General features: G+C 41.0%; 2 protein-coding genes across 2 annotated transcripts in view; one reads left to right on the top strand and one right to left on the bottom strand.

Moving 5' to 3' along the window:
- The window catches only part of LOC139374711 (lipopolysaccharide-responsive and beige-like anchor protein), a 370,713-nt gene that overhangs the window by 211,356 nt on the left and 140,323 nt on the right, over positions 1-19,034 (top strand). The window contains exons 39-40 of the mRNA XM_071115819.1: positions 6,355-6,498; positions 8,948-9,084. Coding sequence (XP_070971920.1) covers positions 6,355-6,498; positions 8,948-9,084 — 281 coding nt within the window. The remainder of the gene's footprint in view (positions 1-6,354; positions 6,499-8,947; positions 9,085-19,034) is intronic.
- LOC139374125 (protein mab-21-like 2) lies at positions 10,778-12,656 on the bottom strand. Its single transcript, XM_071115124.1, has one exon. The coding sequence runs from the start codon at positions 12,253-12,255 to the stop codon at positions 11,176-11,178; it is 1,080 nt and encodes a 359-aa protein (XP_070971225.1). The 5' UTR covers positions 12,256-12,656; the 3' UTR covers positions 10,778-11,175.

The raw sequence follows: 19,034 nt of genomic DNA, 5'->3' as shown, positions 1-19,034 counted from the left end.
ATCTTAATTGGCTAAAGGTCAGCAAACAAAGATACATTAACTTTCACGGGAATAATTAGGTGTTTCTTTGAAGGTGGATATTATATGAGGGCTAATTAGTTTAGGTGTAATTAATCATTTTGGAAATATCGGGACTATTAATTACACAGTACGTCTTGTTTGTGTGTGTTGCAGAGAGAAACCCAAACTAGCTTGGTTGCTCTTGACCAATATCTCAACAGTACCATGTGGTAAAAGCAAGTCAAGGATCGTGTTCTGTTTAAAAGGAAACGGTGACATCAATACCGTTGTATTACCTAGAAGACAGAAGTATCGATAAAACCAACAGTATTGATTACCTTTTACCTCCAGGACTGGAATTGAGATTCAATTGATCCTTTCGTTTCCCTGGACTTGCTTTAAAAACAACAGGTGCAGATTCTGTTTTTAAGGCGTTTATGTAAAGTGTTAAACCCCGATTTCTGTTGAACTTCCTATGAGGACAACTAAACCAAAGTGAACCAACAGTTGAATAGTCACCGTCTCATTCTTAGCGATAACTAGGTTGGAGGAAACGTAGAATCCATTACCCACATTGGCCGTAGGACACATGTTCTCTAGCGTTCGAGTAGAAGGGACGTTTTCCCTGGAGTAGGCCCTAATCCCTAGTTTCTGCTAAAACGTTATCCTGCATATCTTGGATATTAACTAGGGAGCGACGTACACTACTATTTTCACACCACTAAGCCAGGCTGTGCTGGGCTGGCCTGGTTGCTGCAACCATGCTGGAATATACAACGTGAAAAGGGAATGTCCGACCCAGCACAGTACGGTTCTGGTCGGCACAGTGTGAAGAAAGGTTTTAGTCATCTACCACATTCATTGGCCAAGTAGGAGCAGGAGTCCCCAGAGTAGAGCCTAATCCCTAGTTTCTGCTAAAACACTAAAGACCGTATTCCCAGTCAAACCAGGGTTAGTGATCAGGGCCGTGCCTGTCTAGGCCTGTTGGTTTTTATCGGCTTAACCTATTGCACTCCATAATAACGGCCTGTTTCTGGCCCGAAAATGTCTCCAATATGTCACAGGGATGGAGGTGGTAGTCCCCCCCCCCCCCCCCCCCCCAAAAGGTGACATCAGTCCTCTTGACAAACGGCCGCCGTGACAGAAGCCAATAAGAATGTGATCTAAAAGCAATAAGCGTCTGGCAATCCCAGCATCCTCGTGGGCCCGGCGGGGACCGGGCGAAATGTCTGTGGTGTGGAGATGCAGCTGGAGGGTGGAGGGACTTGAGGACCACTGGTCCTTCTCTCTGTTACTCTGATACTCTCTTTCTCTCTCTGTTACTTTCTCGCTCTTTCTCTCTCTCGCTCTTTCTCTTCTCTTTCTCTCTTTTCTCTCTGTGTGTCTCCCTAATTCTCTTTTTACTTTTCTCTCATTCTCTTTCCCTTCATCCCTTTATGTTAGATCGTTTCAAACCATCAGAGTTTATTTGGTCACGAACACAGGATACAGCAGGTGTAAGCAGTGGTGCTTGCTGACGTGCTCTCCCTCAACAATGAATGTTGAGTAGGAGCTCGACACAAGGCGACGTCTGTTGGCGCCATCTTACAATTTTAGTGCAATGAAGAACTGATTACGAAGGCATATGATCGTTGAAGCGTCAGTTGGTGACTTGTAATTGTTCTCCCCTCTCCATCACTCTGACTCACTGCTCTAGTAGGGGGCATCATCAGTAAGTCAATATAAAACATGCTCTGGATATATTCAACACCATAGGGGGGACATATTCTGACATATAGGGTGTGTTTTGTTTTCAAAGTCACTACTGTAGTAAAAATAGCCACCAGCCAGTCTTGGTAATACCTCTACAGAGCATTGTCCTGTTAGTTGCGTATGCACACACACACACACACACACACACACACACACACACACACGCGCTACCCTGCTGCATTTGGGGGAAAGAACATATCATTCAAATATCTCTTCAACTTGAGGCCTGACTGCGGCGCCCATTTTCTGATGTAACCTTTCTTGTTGTTTTCATCGACCCGACATTTGTAACGGATGTGGAGCGCAAGGCGAGAGTGCAGTCGTGAGTTTCCAAACAGGGAACAGAGGTCATATCTGGCTGTAATTATTCTGATCCCATGAAACGGGGAAAATAGAGAGAAAACCCTCCTCCTTCCCCAAACAAAACATTTAGTGCATGATCACGTCTGCATTTAACATTTATTTCCAGCTACAAGAGTGATGGCAACACTTTTCAAGTCATGGAAACACGCTCAAGAATAGAAATTAGACATATTTAACCGGTAAGAGAATTAAAAAAACTAAAACATTTAGCTATTTGTAAGAAGTATTGTATTCCTGTCAATTTATTTAGCAAAAAAAGTGCATTGTTTGTTACCATTACCTTACTCATCACAACTTCTGCCTTTTACAAAGTATAAGTAAACACTTTCCTAAATGGCATCTTTTTTTATATATAAGATATGTAGGAGGAAAACATTCCTGTATTTAGGCCATGGACAATCCTTAGATTCTATACAACTGTGATCATTCATAACCAGCCAAGAACCTTAAGGACCATTTCCACTCTGAGAGCCCCAGTCGGCCTGCAGACGCGTGGCGGTCAGGCTGGTTGGGTCGGTGAGGGGGCTAGTTATGTATTTATGGCTGGAAAGAGACATCCTTTCTGGGGATTGATTTGGTCCTGCCCTGGGTGAAGGGAGGGCTGTGGAGGGAGGCTGGAGGAGAGGTGGCTGGCAGAGTAAATACTTGAAGACTAATGTCTCTGTTCAGCAGATCAATACACGCCTCATGACTCCAGCTCCTGGCCATGGTCTCGTTAAAAACACATTTGTTAATTCTGACAATTTAATTGCTCTTGACCAAGCATGCCTTGAGCTTTAGTAATGTAAGCATATGATTTAGCATTTTGAACCTCTGGCAATAGCGAAATGACCTGGGCCTCAACGTAGCATGTCTTTAGTATAGCGTGAACGTAGCATTTTAATTTTGAACCTCTGGCTAGAGAAACAATCGGGCCTGAATGTGTAATGTAGGCAGGTTTTATTCACGTTTGTGCCCCCTGTTCCATCTCAATGAATGGTTTGGGTGACATGACCTGATGGGTATTTTGTTTGTGGCATTCCGGCTTATTTCAGAAACATTTGTGTTGTCGCTTGTTATATGTTGTAAAATGTGTATGTGTTTTATTCAGAATTATTTGTCAAGGATACATACATCCACAAAACACCAGACATTCACACTCACTAAGACTTCATATTTAAGCATTTAGGGGGTGTGGTGTATGGCCAATATACCACGGCTAACAGCTGTTCTTAAGCAGAACGCAACGCGGAGCGCCTGGATACAGCCCTGAGCCGTGGTATATTGGCCATATACCACAAACCCCTGAGGTGCCTTATTGCTATTATAAACTGGTTACCACCGTAATTAGAGCAGTAACAATAAGTGTTTTGTCACACCTGTTGTACACGTTCTGATATACCACGGCTTTCAGCCAATCAGCATCCAAGGCTCGAACCACCCAGTTTATAATTCTAAGTAACATAGACAACAGTTGACAGAGACATTGCTTCAGCTGAAGGACATGTTGAATGTGTTAGCCTGTGAATATTTAGACAAAGCCTAATATCCATTGCATTTTTTTTAATGAAACGTTTAGACTTTTCACTGCCGTTTAGTTTTTACTGTGCTTTGGTTGTTTCACTTTTTAAGTTGAAATGGCGTTAAATGGGTTTTAATTGTTTGATACACACTCCCACATTTGATCATAAACCCACACATGCATTCAGAACACTTCTCTGTACATATATCAAAAATATACATCATATCAATTATGTTTTCAAGAATACTATATTTTATCTTATGTCATTATGTAATGTTGGGATACATGTATCAGAAGTATTATCTAATAATTGAGTTTTTATTTTCTTAACTTCTCCTGGCTGTTTATTTGTATTTACAAAGTAGTTTTGAAAGCAGCACCATGTATGTAGAATTGTATTTGCACACAACAGACAATCTAACATGACCAATTCTGATAATACTATTCACGACTAACAAGTAAATCATTCACAGCCTATTAGTAACATTTATTGGCAGACTAGTAAGTTGATATAGTAGCAGTAGTTGTCACAGTAGTGTTTTCTTCTTAGTTGTAAACACAACCCAAGACCCTTCCACATCCATATGCTAGTGTGTTGAGTATTGTGGTCTTCCCAGGGTGAGACTTAGTGAGCATGTTTATGACAGAATGTACAGAAGTTCAAATACACATGTCTGCCTTTTTCATCTCACTGCTGTCAGTGAGAGAAAGTCGTCCCGGCCCATCGGTCTGTCCAGTCAGTTCACTTGGACGGTGTGAATATACTATACTATTCTAGCATGTGGTATGTATTAGAGATCTGGTAGTCATTTCAGTGCCGCTAACTAAAGAATCCTCCGGGGAGACTTAATTACAGGAAGACCAGTCTAAATATCATTGAGCTGCATATTTTCCATGACATGAGATTTCTCAGCTCTCTTAGACTCTCTCTCAGCTCCCGGTCTCTCACTCTGCTCTCTTTCTCTCAGCTCTCTCTCTCGCTTTCTCTCAGCTCTCTTTCTCGCTTTCTCTCTCAGCTCTCTTTCTCTCTTTGTCAGCTCTCTTTCTCTCTCTGCTCTCTCCCTCTTTCTCTCTCAGCTCTCTTTCTCTTCTCTCTTCTCTGCTCTCTTCTCTGCTCTCTTCTCTGCTCTCGGCTCACTCGCTCGGCTCTCTCTCGGCTCTCTCTCTCTCTCTCTAGCTCTCTATCTGCTCTCTCTCTACAGTTTTGGAGTCCATATATTATAGTTTGTGATGTTGAGAAAATGCTAATTATCTTAGGGTCTAACCCCGTCAGGTGATGCTGCTCAGAGAGATTGGAGGGGCCACTGGATCACTGTCCAGTGGTTTTGGTAGTGGAGTGCAAAGAAACCATGTTGAGTGTAACACACACACACACACTCTCTCTCTCTCTTTTTCTGTCTTTCACACTCACATTTTCACACACACACACACACACACACACACCAAGGGCCTGCATGATGAGGGTTCTGTAAATGTTTGCAGATTACTGTTTCTCTTAAATTCTTTTGGACCTCAAGTCATGTTAAGTAGAAATAAAAAGGAAAGGCAGTAAGCTTTGGAGGCTCTTTTGCTTTGTTGTAATATCTTTGGCTCCTGTTTCTGGATATTGGGTTTGACCAGAATAATTTTTTGTTTTGATGACTTGTAAGGGCACAGCACAGGCAAATTGGGTTATTAACAATACATTTTATATTTTCTTATCAGTACATTTTATACTTTACATACAATGTTGTATATCTGCATTAGAAATACACTGAAATACACGTTATTGCCTGGGTATCAATTAAATTACACAGTTGGATTTGGACTATTAGATTAGTGCCATTCAGGTAATACAATAAAGACAAGTCGATACAATGTCGCGCTTTGACATTGTAACCTCATTCCGGCTGCCATGTGGGTATAGCTAGCCTGCGTTGGCACAGCGCCATTGGAAAATAGCTTTATAAAATGAGAGTCCGATTTGTTAACGTAACCTTTCATGTTCACAATAACCCCGAAGGCTCCCAAGAGTCATTGCTAGTGTTCCAGCTGGGTTTATGGCTCTATGATAACTTGACAAATTTTACAATAATATATGAAAATTGCATGAAGTTCTACTTAAAATTGTTGCCAGTTTTCTATCATGGAAGCATCAAAACTAGTTTATAAAACCATCAGCTTGAGCATCTTTATGTTGATGTTATTTTTCGCATGGAGTTTTCATTGTACTAAGAATCATATTAGCATTAGATCCATGTTGCATTTGAATGTGCACTTGAGTTATAAACTATTGCTTTATATCATAATTATAGCATTATTCCATTTTTATCAGACTTATTCATGCGATTTTGTCAAATCTTAAAATACTTTTGACCAATTTAATTTCGAATCCATTCTGAAGTGCAATGCAAAACGTCAAGACGTTTATGGCAAAATAGACAACTTAACTCAATAAATATTTATATTGACATTTGAATATTCACTTTACTTTCATAGTACGAATTATTGATAATTTAAATATGCTACAATATGTATAGATTATATAGCCTTGCATTTTCAGTAATCTTTTTAATATAACATCTGTCATACCTGTGAGATAGTAAACTATCATTAAACATAGCCCAGAATAGCAGCGTATTTGTTGTCTATATATTTCAAACGTTTATTTTTAGGATACTAACCTCTGTACAGAAAAGTCACTTGGTAAAAACACAATTACGTTTGGATGGCGGTTTAAAATGCTTTTCTTCTTTCAGCTCCGGAGGAAGATATCCTCAAAGGCAAACAGTCCATCAGAAGTCACGCGATGGGAAATCAGAACTCTGAGAGTGAGATATTGTTGGATGGCGACGATGACACTCTATCATCCTTGGAGGAGAAGGAATTGGAGAACCTAACAGGTAACGCATGCAGCTCCATCCGTTTTCATGTCCCAGCGCGCATCATCTAGAAGGGGCTGGGTACGCACGTTAGTTGAATTCTCCCCCTCCCGCCTTTAAAGGGTCTTCATTGCTAACGCGTGCGGTTGCTGCTACGGGTAGGCGCGCATGCAGGATAACGGGGCTCCCGAACGGTTAAGAAGGGGGGGATAACCTCCCCAGCGCCTCCCATTACCCCTGGAGTCGCATGATGTTTTGGGATGCTCTGGCTTTGTGGGAGGAGAGGATAATTACACACACAAACATGTCCTATTGGCGCTTGTTTACAAGTTCACATATCTCAAAGCAAAGCGCATTTTTGTTTGTAATGAAATTATAGTACAAAAGTACCAACACGCTTGTGTAGTATGATTCATAGTTAGCTTTTGACACAGTAATTATTTAATTGTTTTCGTTAGACTATAATTGAAGAAGTGAACTGTGCATTTTGTCTAAATGTTTTGGCCTCGAGGTTCATTTATATTTTGGGGCCTACCTTTGACTTCCTTTATGTTAAATGTTAAATGAAAACAGCAAATTGGTACTCATGACAAGTGCGATATTTTGACACATACATCCCATGTGTGCCTATTTTATGATTGGGCATGGCATGTAGGTGCACCGCGCACGGTTTTTAGCTAAACGGTATTATTTTCACATTTTAGAATAGCACTATGGACCTTAAACATTTTCTGTGTGTTTAGTTGTTTATGATTGCTCTAAATGTGCAGTTTTACTATATGAATCCATGTCGAATAAATAGTATAGGCTGAGATCAAAACGACTGTAGGCCTTGCCGTTAACAAGACTCAAACACATAAAATGACGTTGCTGTCCAATTTCTTATCCACTTTAAATCCATTATCTCACACTCATATTGATGTAAATGTGGCTCCCTATACCTGGAACTCCTATAGGCCTATTAGTTATGTTACTAATCGGATTGCATCCTATATAATCCTCAATTTCCCCACATCATTGTTTTCCTATATAACTTGTTCACCCACTGTAGACTAATACGCTCAGAGCGCAATTATATGAAAACACAACGCCCACGATGACAATAGGGTTAAGGGGAGATTCCATGCATAATAAAGTGACATGGATTCTGAAATGAAGTGGAAATTGTCATGTGGGTCTCCTACTCCTCTGACTAGACAGACAGACAGGACGCAGCGTCCCAGTACAGGCAGCTGTCTGTCGGAACAACACCAGGTGTAATTGAATGTCTCCATGGCAGTGATTGAAAAATGTTATTTCACGCCCGGATTACATGCTAATGCTCACAATGCTCGGAGGGCTAAGGGGGAGGGAGGGGGAGATGGCAACAAATGAACATATCTGTTTATTTCATAGCCATCCGTTTCGGAAAGACGTGGGTGCTTGGGGAAATCAAGCCGGGCTCTGAAGCCCCTTTCTGCCGCGCGGCACATCTGCAAATACAATGCTTCTGCACACGTGGAGCGCGGGGCAGGAGCGGCAAGAGCTTACACGTTGCTCCCTCGAGCGGCCTTCTCATTGTCATACTGGCATAAATTAAGATTGATGAGAGATTAAACAGACGTAGCACCAGCCCGCAATCAATGGGGCCTGATTGACAGCTGATTCTATTTTTTGACAAAGCTGGTCTGTCTTGGGTTACGCAGATGCTGATATTTTATTTTACCCAGCGGGTCAAACCACCTCTCCCTCCCTGTAGTCTAAAGAGGAACTGTTCAGATCATGGTGATTCTGGTTTCAGTGCTTATCAACACGCAATATTAGATCTAACTCGATCTAGCAAGGAAATGAGGTCTAATAATAATCTAATAATAATGCTAATAATAATTGCGAAATGTAAAATTGCATTCTTCATTTAAATTGCAGTTACACAAATCATTTGCATGCAGTTTTAAGCTAGAAATTATACAATTGAGAATCAGATGTATTTTTCTTCTTGACCTTGCATCTGATAGATAGGCCGATACAACCGACCCATTGCCTTGAGCAGGGCTCCCCACCCTCTTCCTGGAGATCTACTGTCCTGTAGGTTCAGTCCAATACTAATGTATCATATCTGATTCAGCTAGTTAAGGTCTTGTTGAGCAGCTAATTTGTAGAATCAGGTGTGTTAAATTAGGGTTGAACTGAAAACCCACAGGACGGTAGATCTCCAGGAAGAGGGTTGGCAGCCCTGGCCTAGAGCAAATGTTTTCCCTCATTAAAAATGTATATGTGGCCTTCTCTATATTGTTATGGTATTTTCACGGAGACAAAAAGAGCCATCAAAGTCAGTGCGTGCCCTTGTTGAGTTTATATGTTTACTTTTACACGCTGTTGCCCTTTGAAAAAACTCTTGCTTTCTCGAGGAGGGGCAGGGGGTGATTTTTGTAAAGCGGGCTAATGTTTGCTTTCTGGCCCGTGCCGTTGTTGGGCCCTGTCTGTCTCCTAGGCCCTGTAAACATGAGCACTAGCGCTCAGCTGGTCGCCCCGGCGGTTGTGGTGAAAGGAACGCTGTCCATCACTGCGTCTGAACTCTACTTCGAGGTGGATGAAGATGAGGCCAGCTTTAAGACGATCGATCCAAAGGTAAGAGAAGGGCTTTACCTTCCATTGATCCAAAGCAGGCCCTCCCGTCATTCTGTAAAATCAGCTTTCAAAATGGCTCAGGCCTTTCTCCCAGTCCTTCCCTGACCCCAGCACCTCCAAGTCATGCTTTTCTGCAGCCTAATTGCTTTGTAAAGCCTTTATAAGAATTTAGTAAATAACTCCAACCATGAACATGCGTAGACTAAAAGCCTTTAGGCTATTGCATGACGACTGTAAGCAGCTTCGACTTCTGCGATCATCAAGTCAAATACTTATTGAATAATCCAAATGTAGATCGAGATTTAATAATTTCTATAATTGAGATTATAACAACCGTACAGGCTAAGATGCTGTTATGTGGTGTGTGTATTTGCGTAGTGAAAGTGAACATTAAGCTATAGCTTCACTCGTGCTTGAATTGCATTGGTTTGGGTGGGCTACGTCATTGACAACATCACGTCTCTCTGAAAACGGGTGTTTGCGCTGCAGATTCGATACACAAAGGCCTCCGAGCCTGCAGAAGCATCACAAGCAAACGTTTGAAAAATAAGTTAGTCTATCGCACATCATAATACAATGTGCCTGATACAGAGAGAAGACTAGGCTTGCTCTTCTTCCTTCGGGTGTTTCAGTTGTTCGTGAAATACAGCCCAGGAATCAGGAATAGTGTGTTGGCCAATGACTTATGTTGTGGTAGGTTTTGTTGAGAACAAAAACCATGAAATGACTTGAATTTATTATTCGACACCTTTGAAACGTAGCCTATATGACTCATTTGAATATCCTAAATAACAGGCTATAGTAATTAGTATTAATTTCAAAACATCCTCTTTCTATTTGTATTCAACAGTTCAGTGATAAACCAAATAGGCTGCTGCTAATGGATAGCCTACTGTACTAATATTCCCGCGTGGTGTTTAGTCGCTCGAAGCGAAAGCAATATGAATCAGGTCTCGTTAAGAAATGGGCCCTGACTTCCCCTGGCTAGTCATTGAGTGACAGTTGTGTATCTTTTTTTCCAGCTGTCTGCGCCCAGGGTTATTGGCAATAACAACAATAACAGTTATACTCATAATCTAGTTAAAATAACGGATAAATTCATTAGTCAACTTTTGAGGTTTTGATTTTCGTGCGTTAACATTTTCCTATTGAAAAGGCAAATGAATTAACCTGAATTTAGCAATGGTCTATTCTGGTGAATGGGCCTACTACAAGTGGTTGTTGTGTTTCTCTTTATCCTCGTGCAATTTCTCCGCTGAATTATAGCCTATCTCCCCAATAGTTAATACACAGTAATAACAGACATGCATACCGGTGTTTAAATATGATTTTTGCAGCCATATAGCCTATCGACATCAAACTGTCGACTAAATAGACGTTATTTTTTTGTTAAAACAATTTTAATCAAATTGAACTAAATTATAGTGTGCTATATTAATTATTCCAAGACGAAAATTAATGTATGTTCTCTGATATGCATAATCACGCAGAACTCGTATTTTGTATCAAATGAATCTAGGCCCAAGATTTACCGAATGTAAATGTATTTAACATTGCTTTTTTACGCACATGAATTATGTTTTTCACACGGGAATTGATTTCACTTTATCTGGTAAATATAAATGTGTATTACTCTTACTAAACAATGCCAGTTCTCAAAACATGTATACAAACACAAGGCCAAGTTGTAATGTCATTTCTTAGTTTTATTAACATTTCAGTTTAAGGTCACGTAATGAAAAATTGGAACTTGGCACGCTACATTTTTATTCTTTCACTTAAAGATTTTGTGCATATAATTTTAAATAAACATTTATTCACTTTGTGAAAACATTTTAAAACAAAACAACCAAAAAAGTATTACATTTAGCTTAATGTACCTTCACGTTCTCTCTCTCTGAAGGGCAATGTCCCATTACACTCCGTTGTAAAAGTTTATTTTTTTTGTTTGCATGTTTTTAATTTCTCAATTGTTTCACATTGCTCGGATGTGAAACCAAGATCATGACGTTTTCCTCCACTCTGAAGTGATCTCAAAACGTCACCTCGGCCCTAAATAGCAATAGTATCACAATCAGACAATTCGACAGTTTATAATTTGTCCAAACTTTTTGCATTAGTGAGGATTTCCCTCGCCAGTCTCCACGTCTGCTTTGCGGCAGCTTCCAGGGCCGAGTGGGGCTTCCCCTGAAACAGGTCCAAATTTGGTAAGAAATAATGGGGGCATCTGCGGCACTGCAAACACGAGATGAGCTGCAGCAGAATTCCGTTGATTCGATCTCCGAGGCAGGACTCGTCCCAGTCGGTCTCTCTCGGGTGTTTCTCACACTCATACAGCAGCAGGGTCTTCATGTGGTAGCTCTGGAGTGGCTGACCGGGTAGCTCGAGATGACGGTCGCGGAGAGTCTTCAGGACCGAGAGGCATCTTTTCCTGCATCCCGCCATCAGGAGCCTATTCTCGGCCTCGCTGAACTGCAAGACCCAGGCGTCACTCTCAGCCGAGCTCTGTTTCCCGGTCAACGAGTAGCACTCTTTGGAGAGCAGGTTAAAGCCCTCGGCCTTGACCTCGGCCACCCGGTTCGGACCAGGCCAGGGGATATGGGGCATGGGCCACTGGGCAGCGCTCCTAGGCCAGATCCCTGTGCACTTGAACGCAGGGGTGATCTGAACCACGTATCTCTCCCGGATCCTTAGTCTTACCTCACTTGTATCTGCTACCATTTTAACCACGTCACGGTAGCTACATTTATCCACCGCTTGCGCCACCAGAGTCTGAAACCTTGAGCGGATCTTCCGGGCGGAAAGGTAGCCCGAGGCCGTTATGAACTCGACCCAGAGAGACATACTTCTTTTGCGGCCGTCGCTCAGCTTCAGTACAGCGCAGCCGGGCAGAGAACCGTCGTCAACAAAGTTGAACACTCCCATCTGGTTGAGGTAGAGGACCACCTCGAACTCATTGGGGGCTATGACCTCCATCCCCTCGAATCGCGCCTCTATCTCGCTGAGAGAGGAGATGAACCGGGGTTCCTGCACCTCGACCTCCTTCAGGACGTCCGACACTACCTTACACACCTCCCGGATAGTCTTTGCAATGGCCGCTTTTCGAGTTTGGCATCTCTCGCTGTAGTATTTGTTGAGCTGGTAGACCAGCTTTGCCTGCGTCGCGATCATGTTTGGGCAGAGGTCCGGGCTGTACACCGGCGAGTCGCAGTACGTTGACGGATCCAATGCTTACCGGTAAAGCCAGAGGCGAAACGCTCTTCCCCAAGCAATGGAAAAATGATATAATTAAACTTTTTTTTGCGTACACAGCGGATGGACGTCAGACAATGTCGGAAGGAAACCGATAGGGTTGCAACGTAATAGGCTACTAAATATCAGTCCAAGTCATATGCAGTAGGCAGCCCCAGAATGGGGTGGGCTCAGTGTACAGTATAATACCGTCCGTGTCCTCGCGCTTGCAGACCCTAAAGGATAAAGCTCTGGTCGTGACCACTCATCTCTCCTTGTCCGTTCGGTTGAACGTAAAAACTACGCGTTATTCTCCTACCTTGCCCCACTGTTGTCCACACTCAGCTGTGCGAGCTGTACTTGTGTAGTTTATGAATGGTCCTCTAGAAGAGTGAAAGGGGTCGGGCTTCTCTTCCTGCAATCAACGGCGGAGCTGTCAGTGCAACCAGCCAATCAGAGGCCTCTCCGACAAGCACTCTTTCACGAGAGGCACACTTTCGCTCTCCAACATCCTGCGCGCGGAGCCTCTGCTCCCAGGTCGAGAAATAGGAAGATAAACGGTTCCTTTTCGTATACACACTTTGTGCTCTTTTCTACGAAGTATATTTAATACGTTTTAAAGACAGCTGTGTCTCTTTTGCCTTGACCTAGCCTTCCCCCCCCCCCCCAGGTGTGCACGTGCTCAATATAAAATGGAAACATTTAGAAGGAGAATAGGTTGCGCATTGAGTGATGCTGGATACCTGACAAGGGAAGTGTTTATTTACTGGCTCGCTTCATGTCTGAATGGCATCAATTTGGAACCCTTTTGTTTTTCTATGGCAGTTAATGAGGCTTGATACTACTTTATAAACATTAGCACTAATGTTTTAATCGCTTTTGACAAAGTAACCAATACGTTTTTTAAATGCTGTACAGTTATTGTATGAATGCATTATTTGACTGTTCGTGCATTTGCATATTTCTAGTGAGTTGCTAATTTATGTATATCAAGCTATTTTTGACTGATGTTTTGTGACATTTGTGCGTCAAGAAACAAGAAAGCCTAATTTTATTAGAAAGCGCGTCTCCAGGCTGCGGGTTCAACACGGTGTGTGATAATCAGGTTAACGAGATAAATCGAATGTTCAGTGAGTGTACAATATTTCTAAAATTTGTGTTTTTTTCCTCCATAAAATAGCATATCATTATGTTTTCCTGATTTTGAGTATTTTTTCTCTTATAATAGGCTAAAAGTTGTTCACATTTCAAACCTCTAACATATTCACTTGTCTTAAAGAAAATGCTTTTTGTTTGTCATTTTGTCACATCGTGACAGTAGATTATAGGCCTGAATAGTTAAAATGACACCCAGTAATTTCCCTCGGATATCGGATTAAGAGCAACAACCTTCCCCCCACAGAAATGTGGTTTATTGTTTTACCATACAAATTTGGCCTACTATTTCCCTAATATTCTATCGGCCAAATTAACATCATATTACTTCCATATTTGACCCATTCCATGCCATTGCACAATTTAAGAACGGAGAACAATTCCTCCTAGAATGGATGCGCACTACACGCACCTGCAGAGCATGTTTTAGCAATCGTGTAATTATAAAATGTGATGAACGATAATAAGACTGACTATAGGCCTATTATTTTAATTGATATCGTAAGACTCTTTGAGATGTTAAAAACGTGGTATTCCAGAGTTCTTCAATACTATGTTTGGGGCCTGTTTTATTGCAGCCTATTTGCCCTTGTCGTTTTATAAAGCGCATGTTACATTAATAATGCCTAATTCAGAAAAAAACTAAAGTTCTGATGTTTCTCTTTTCACATTCTTATTACAACAATTTAAATATGTAATTGATTTCCAAGAAGCTCAATTATATTTTTAAATCACTCTAAAGACATAAACAACCGGCCTTTTCTTTCTCATTGTGCGCTGTGCGTGATTTTCTAAAAATGCACGTACTTTTAATCTGGTCATCGCTTTATCGGCGCGTGAACCTTGTCGGTGATGAATAATAAACGGACAGGGGTTCTTCGCGCGGGCCCGGGATTGTAATTGAAGTCCTCTTATCACCCCAGACGTCATGTTAGATGACTTAAGAACCAATCACCGTCTCCTCGCGGGCACAGCACCGAGACGCGCGGGGAGAAGGCGGGGTGTGAGCCTGCTCCTCAGACAGTGATGCTGCATAAGAATGGCCCAAAAAAGAACGCATCAGTTAAATGAAAGCTACTTAAGTTAAAGTCCTGTTTGCAAAACTATTGATCTATCTGCAGCTCTGAAGCTTCTTTGCCCGTCCTCCGGTTGTAGACTACTCAAGTTAATGAGGCGCAGGTTGTTAGGAGCTTTGGCATTAAATTCATTAGGGAGTCAATTGGACATTCTCTGTCCAGTGGACGTCGTTTTTATGTCGGGATCCCTCGAGGCTTTTGGCCTAATTAGACATAAGTGTTTTAATTGCAACGACTTTTGGCTATTTGAAGCTGGAAATATCTCCAGATCCTTGTTGTGGTGTTAGGCAAAGCACCCAACGATGCAATGACGCAGAGTTAACATGGCTTATCAAAAATCTATATTGATGATATGAAAACCTTCTTTCGCGTTCTTATGTACGTTATGAAGTTATTGCATAAATGTATATATTTTTTCTCTTTTCAAATATATTGTTATCATACAATAGTCAGCGAAGCTAGTTTAATATGTGTTTAGCCATATGGGGGAAAAACTGCTTTTGCAGATTGTACTTTAAACAGAGACAGACTAACATTTTAAATGTAATTGATGGTAATATTAGTAAATGACTGAAACACTATTGTCTCAATGTAATGCAGGCTTTATACAGCCAATGCTTTTTTTTGTAGTTTAGTATGACTAAAACACAACGATTATTTCCCATTTTGGAAAATGTTTTTTTTCGCCAAATATACATTATGTTTCCCACAGATTGGTCAGCATGACCACGACACAAAGGTTAATGGACTGAAACATTCCTGGAATACTCATGTACTCTATTTAGCTTTCGTTTCTCATTCTCACCACATTCAGTGTAGCATCGGGTTTAGCTAAAGACTGGAAAATGCAACCGCTTGAAATACAGTGTGGATACTGAAATAAGCCACAAAGTTGGCAGAAACCAAGTGATAAAGTGTCTTTCAGTTTTTTAAACAGTAAGATGGCAAATGCCTGTAGACTTGTCATTCTCATAGATTCCATTAGTGTTGATGAAGCTACTAACACCACAGAGAGTACAGATTACTTTAGTGTAGGAGATGAGTTTGGGTGATATTTGGGGAGACATCTTCTATGATATGCCACTCAAGATATTGCAATATCTGATACAATCGTTTTGCGCAGTTAATTAATGAGTAAATCATTCTAGCCTGTGCTGTTTTTGTGCTTATTTACGATAGTAACGTTACATAATCTTTGTATTGTGAAAAAATAAGGCTTAGTTAATTAATTCAGACTTAATTTTGAACTCTAGCCTAACTGATAAAACTGCACAGTTTTTGATTTGTGAAGTTCAAATCGAGTAGTCTTGCACTAACCGATATATCGTCAATGTCAAATATCACGATATTCAATTTGATCATACATCCGCCCAACCCTAATAGGAGACCTCGGGACAGATTCACAAAACTCACTGTCTTGATTAACTAACTATAAGCCTAGATGTTGAAAAACGATATAACTGTAATTAAGGGGTGTGTCTGTTGAATATTTGAATTTAATTGAGGGATTTTTTTTGGTTGGCTATTTCCTGGTTCAAGTTAAGTAATGTAACCTCAAGTCTATGTGATAATTTTCACTTATGATGAGTGAATTTGGTGTTTACACATATACAGTGCACAGTTACAGCCTTATTATTGATTACTTTGTTTGTATCCCCTCATCACACAACTCCCGATTATGACAAAGCAAAAAACGTTATTTTTTGTTGTTGTGCAAAATCTAAAATAACATTTACATAAGTATTCAGACCCTTTACTCAGTACTTTGTTGAAGCACCTTTTCCGGCGATTACAGCCTCGACTCTTCTTGGGTATGATGCTACAAGGTTGACACACCTGTATTTGGGGAGTTTCTCCCATTCTTCTCTGCAGATCCTCTTAAGCTCTGTCAGGTTGGACGGGGAAAGTTGCTGCATAGCTGTTTTCAGAAAAGGGCAGATAACAGCATGATGCTGCCACCACCACCATGCTTCACCGTAGGGATGGTGCCAGGTTTCCTCCAGATGTAAATATTTTCTTCTTCTTGAACTGCACCGTTGGTTAAAGGCTTGTAAGTCAGCATTTCACGGTAAAGTCTACACATGTTGTATTCGGCGCATGTGACAAATAAAATTTAATTTTATTTTTTTTGTCATGGTCTGAGAGTCTTTAGGTGCTTTTTGGCAAACTCCAAGCAGGCTGTCCTGCCTTTTTCTGAATAGTGTCTTCTGTCTGGCTACTCTACCATAAAGGCCTGATTTGGTGGAGTGCTGCAGAGATGGTTGTCCTTCTGAAAGGTTCCCCCATCCCCACAGAGGAGCTCTGTCACAGTGACCATTGGGTTCTTGGTCACCTCCCTGACCAAGGCCCTTCTCCCCTGATTGCTCAGTTTGGCCCGGCGGGGGCCTCTGTGTTCTTGGGGACTTTCAATGCTGAATAAATGTTTTGGTGCCCTTCACCAGATCTGTTCTTCAACACAATCATGTCTCGGAGCTCTATGGACAATTCCTTTGAACTCATAACTTGGTTTTTGCTCAGACATGTTTTGTCAACTGTGGGACCTTAAATAGACATGTGTGTGCCTTTCCAAATCATGTCCAATCGATTGAATTTACCACAGGTGGACTCCAATCAAGTTGTAGAACCAGTTCAAGGATTATCAATGGAAACAGGATGCACCTGAGCTCAATTTCGGGTGTCTCATAACAAAGGTTCTGAATACTTATGTAAATAAGGTATTTCCTTTATTTTAAAAAATAAATACATTTGCAAACATTTAAAAATCCTGTTTGTGCTTTGTCATTATGGTGTATTGTGTGTAGATTTAATCAAGATGTATTTAATCCATTTTAGAATAAGGCTGTAATGTCGCAAAATGTGGAAAAAAGTTAAAAGGTCTGAATACTTTCTGAATGCACTGTATAGGCATGCTATACACACACACACACATATATATATATATATATATATATATATATATATATATACACACACACACACACACACACATCCTTCTCAAGAAAATGCAATCTGGAAATATTTGCATGATCCTGCATATTTGGTATTTTGCATTAACCATCTCTGTTTTATAAAACCTGTTCCTATCTTTGGTTTATAGTTGGTGGAGTGGCATTCATGTCAGTGTAGTAGTCAACCTACAACATACACCTCCTATCTGTTGTTATTAGCAATGTTCTGGATCTGGACTAGAACCGTAGTAGAATTGACGCTGTCAAGAGACGAGATAAGCCACATAGACGCAAACGTTCATTTGGAAGTTTCTAGCAAAAATACTTGAACTCTAACCGAACAGGCAACGTTACATTAGGTACCGCGTGATGTATGGTTTACTTACAACCTTGATTTATTGTGAAGATTTAAAAAATGCAAAACTGTTGAGATTTGACATTCTTTTCCCCTGAATCATGCCCGACTGGAGGAATAGTCGTACTCAAAGACCCTTGGCGTGCAGCTTAAGAAAGACAAAAAGAACGGTTAAGGGTTTTTATTTTAGACTGCAAGACTGTTTAATATCAAAAGCACAGTTCAGGCCCTGAGAGATGAATACACGCCCCCAACGGTGTGTCCCAAATGACACCCTATTCCCTACATAGTACACTACTTTTGATCAGAGCCCCCTGGACCTTGGTCAAAAGTAGTGCACTATATAGGGAACATGGTGCCATTTGGGATGGGACACACTCAAAGTCGTGAAAATGTCCAAATGTAAAGTAACATGCTAACTGTAGCTTAATGAAATATATGGTGACAGTAAGTATGACTTATAAAGACAAATTGTAAATACACTCTGAATGTCAGACAGGGTCAATATACACATATCTGGAAATAAATTCTTACCTTCATAAGCGACTGAAGCATAATTGTGTGAACCGGAGTTCAACTGATTTCACACTGTCGTGACAACACTGCACCTATTATGGACAACGCATGCAAAGCTAGAATGGTATTTTTGTTGTGTGGGTTTTTGGTGTTCAGGTAGTGTCTATGCATGGATGGTATTATTGAGGTTATATTAGGTGTAGTTAGTCATCACAACATCCTGTAGTTTCAGAGTGTGTGTGTGTGTGTACGTACACATGGGTATGCGCTTGTGTGTATTTTGGCTCCATCCTTTGACCTCTCCTTAATTAATACAAACATTTTGGGTGAATCATCTTTTGGACTCATCATTCACTATTCGTTTCAAAGTTATCACGGATGTTCCCTTAGCGTGTGGATCTAGAGGGACTTTTTTTCAAGGAAAGGCTCGCTTTTGGCGAAAAGCGAAGTAAGGCTGCTTATTCTTAAGGCTTGTCACACTTTCCTCTAGGGTTCAGCTGATTTGTAGGAACAGAACGAAAACAAATAGTCTCAGAGCCATAAGGTTGATCCCTCTTAGCCAAACAGAGTTCATTTCCGATAGCCTCCTTCAGAATCCATCATGTTAGAGTACACTACAGAACTGCAGAGATTCTAGAATTCGGTTTCATCTCTGTGTACTTCCGCTTT

Source organism: Oncorhynchus clarkii, chromosome 19 (assembly GCF_045791955.1).
Source record: "Oncorhynchus clarkii lewisi isolate Uvic-CL-2024 chromosome 19, UVic_Ocla_1.0, whole genome shotgun sequence".
NCBI classification, from domain to species: domain Eukaryota; kingdom Metazoa; phylum Chordata; class Actinopteri; order Salmoniformes; family Salmonidae; genus Oncorhynchus; species Oncorhynchus clarkii.
This window is presented reverse-complemented; position numbering and strand designations above follow the sequence as displayed.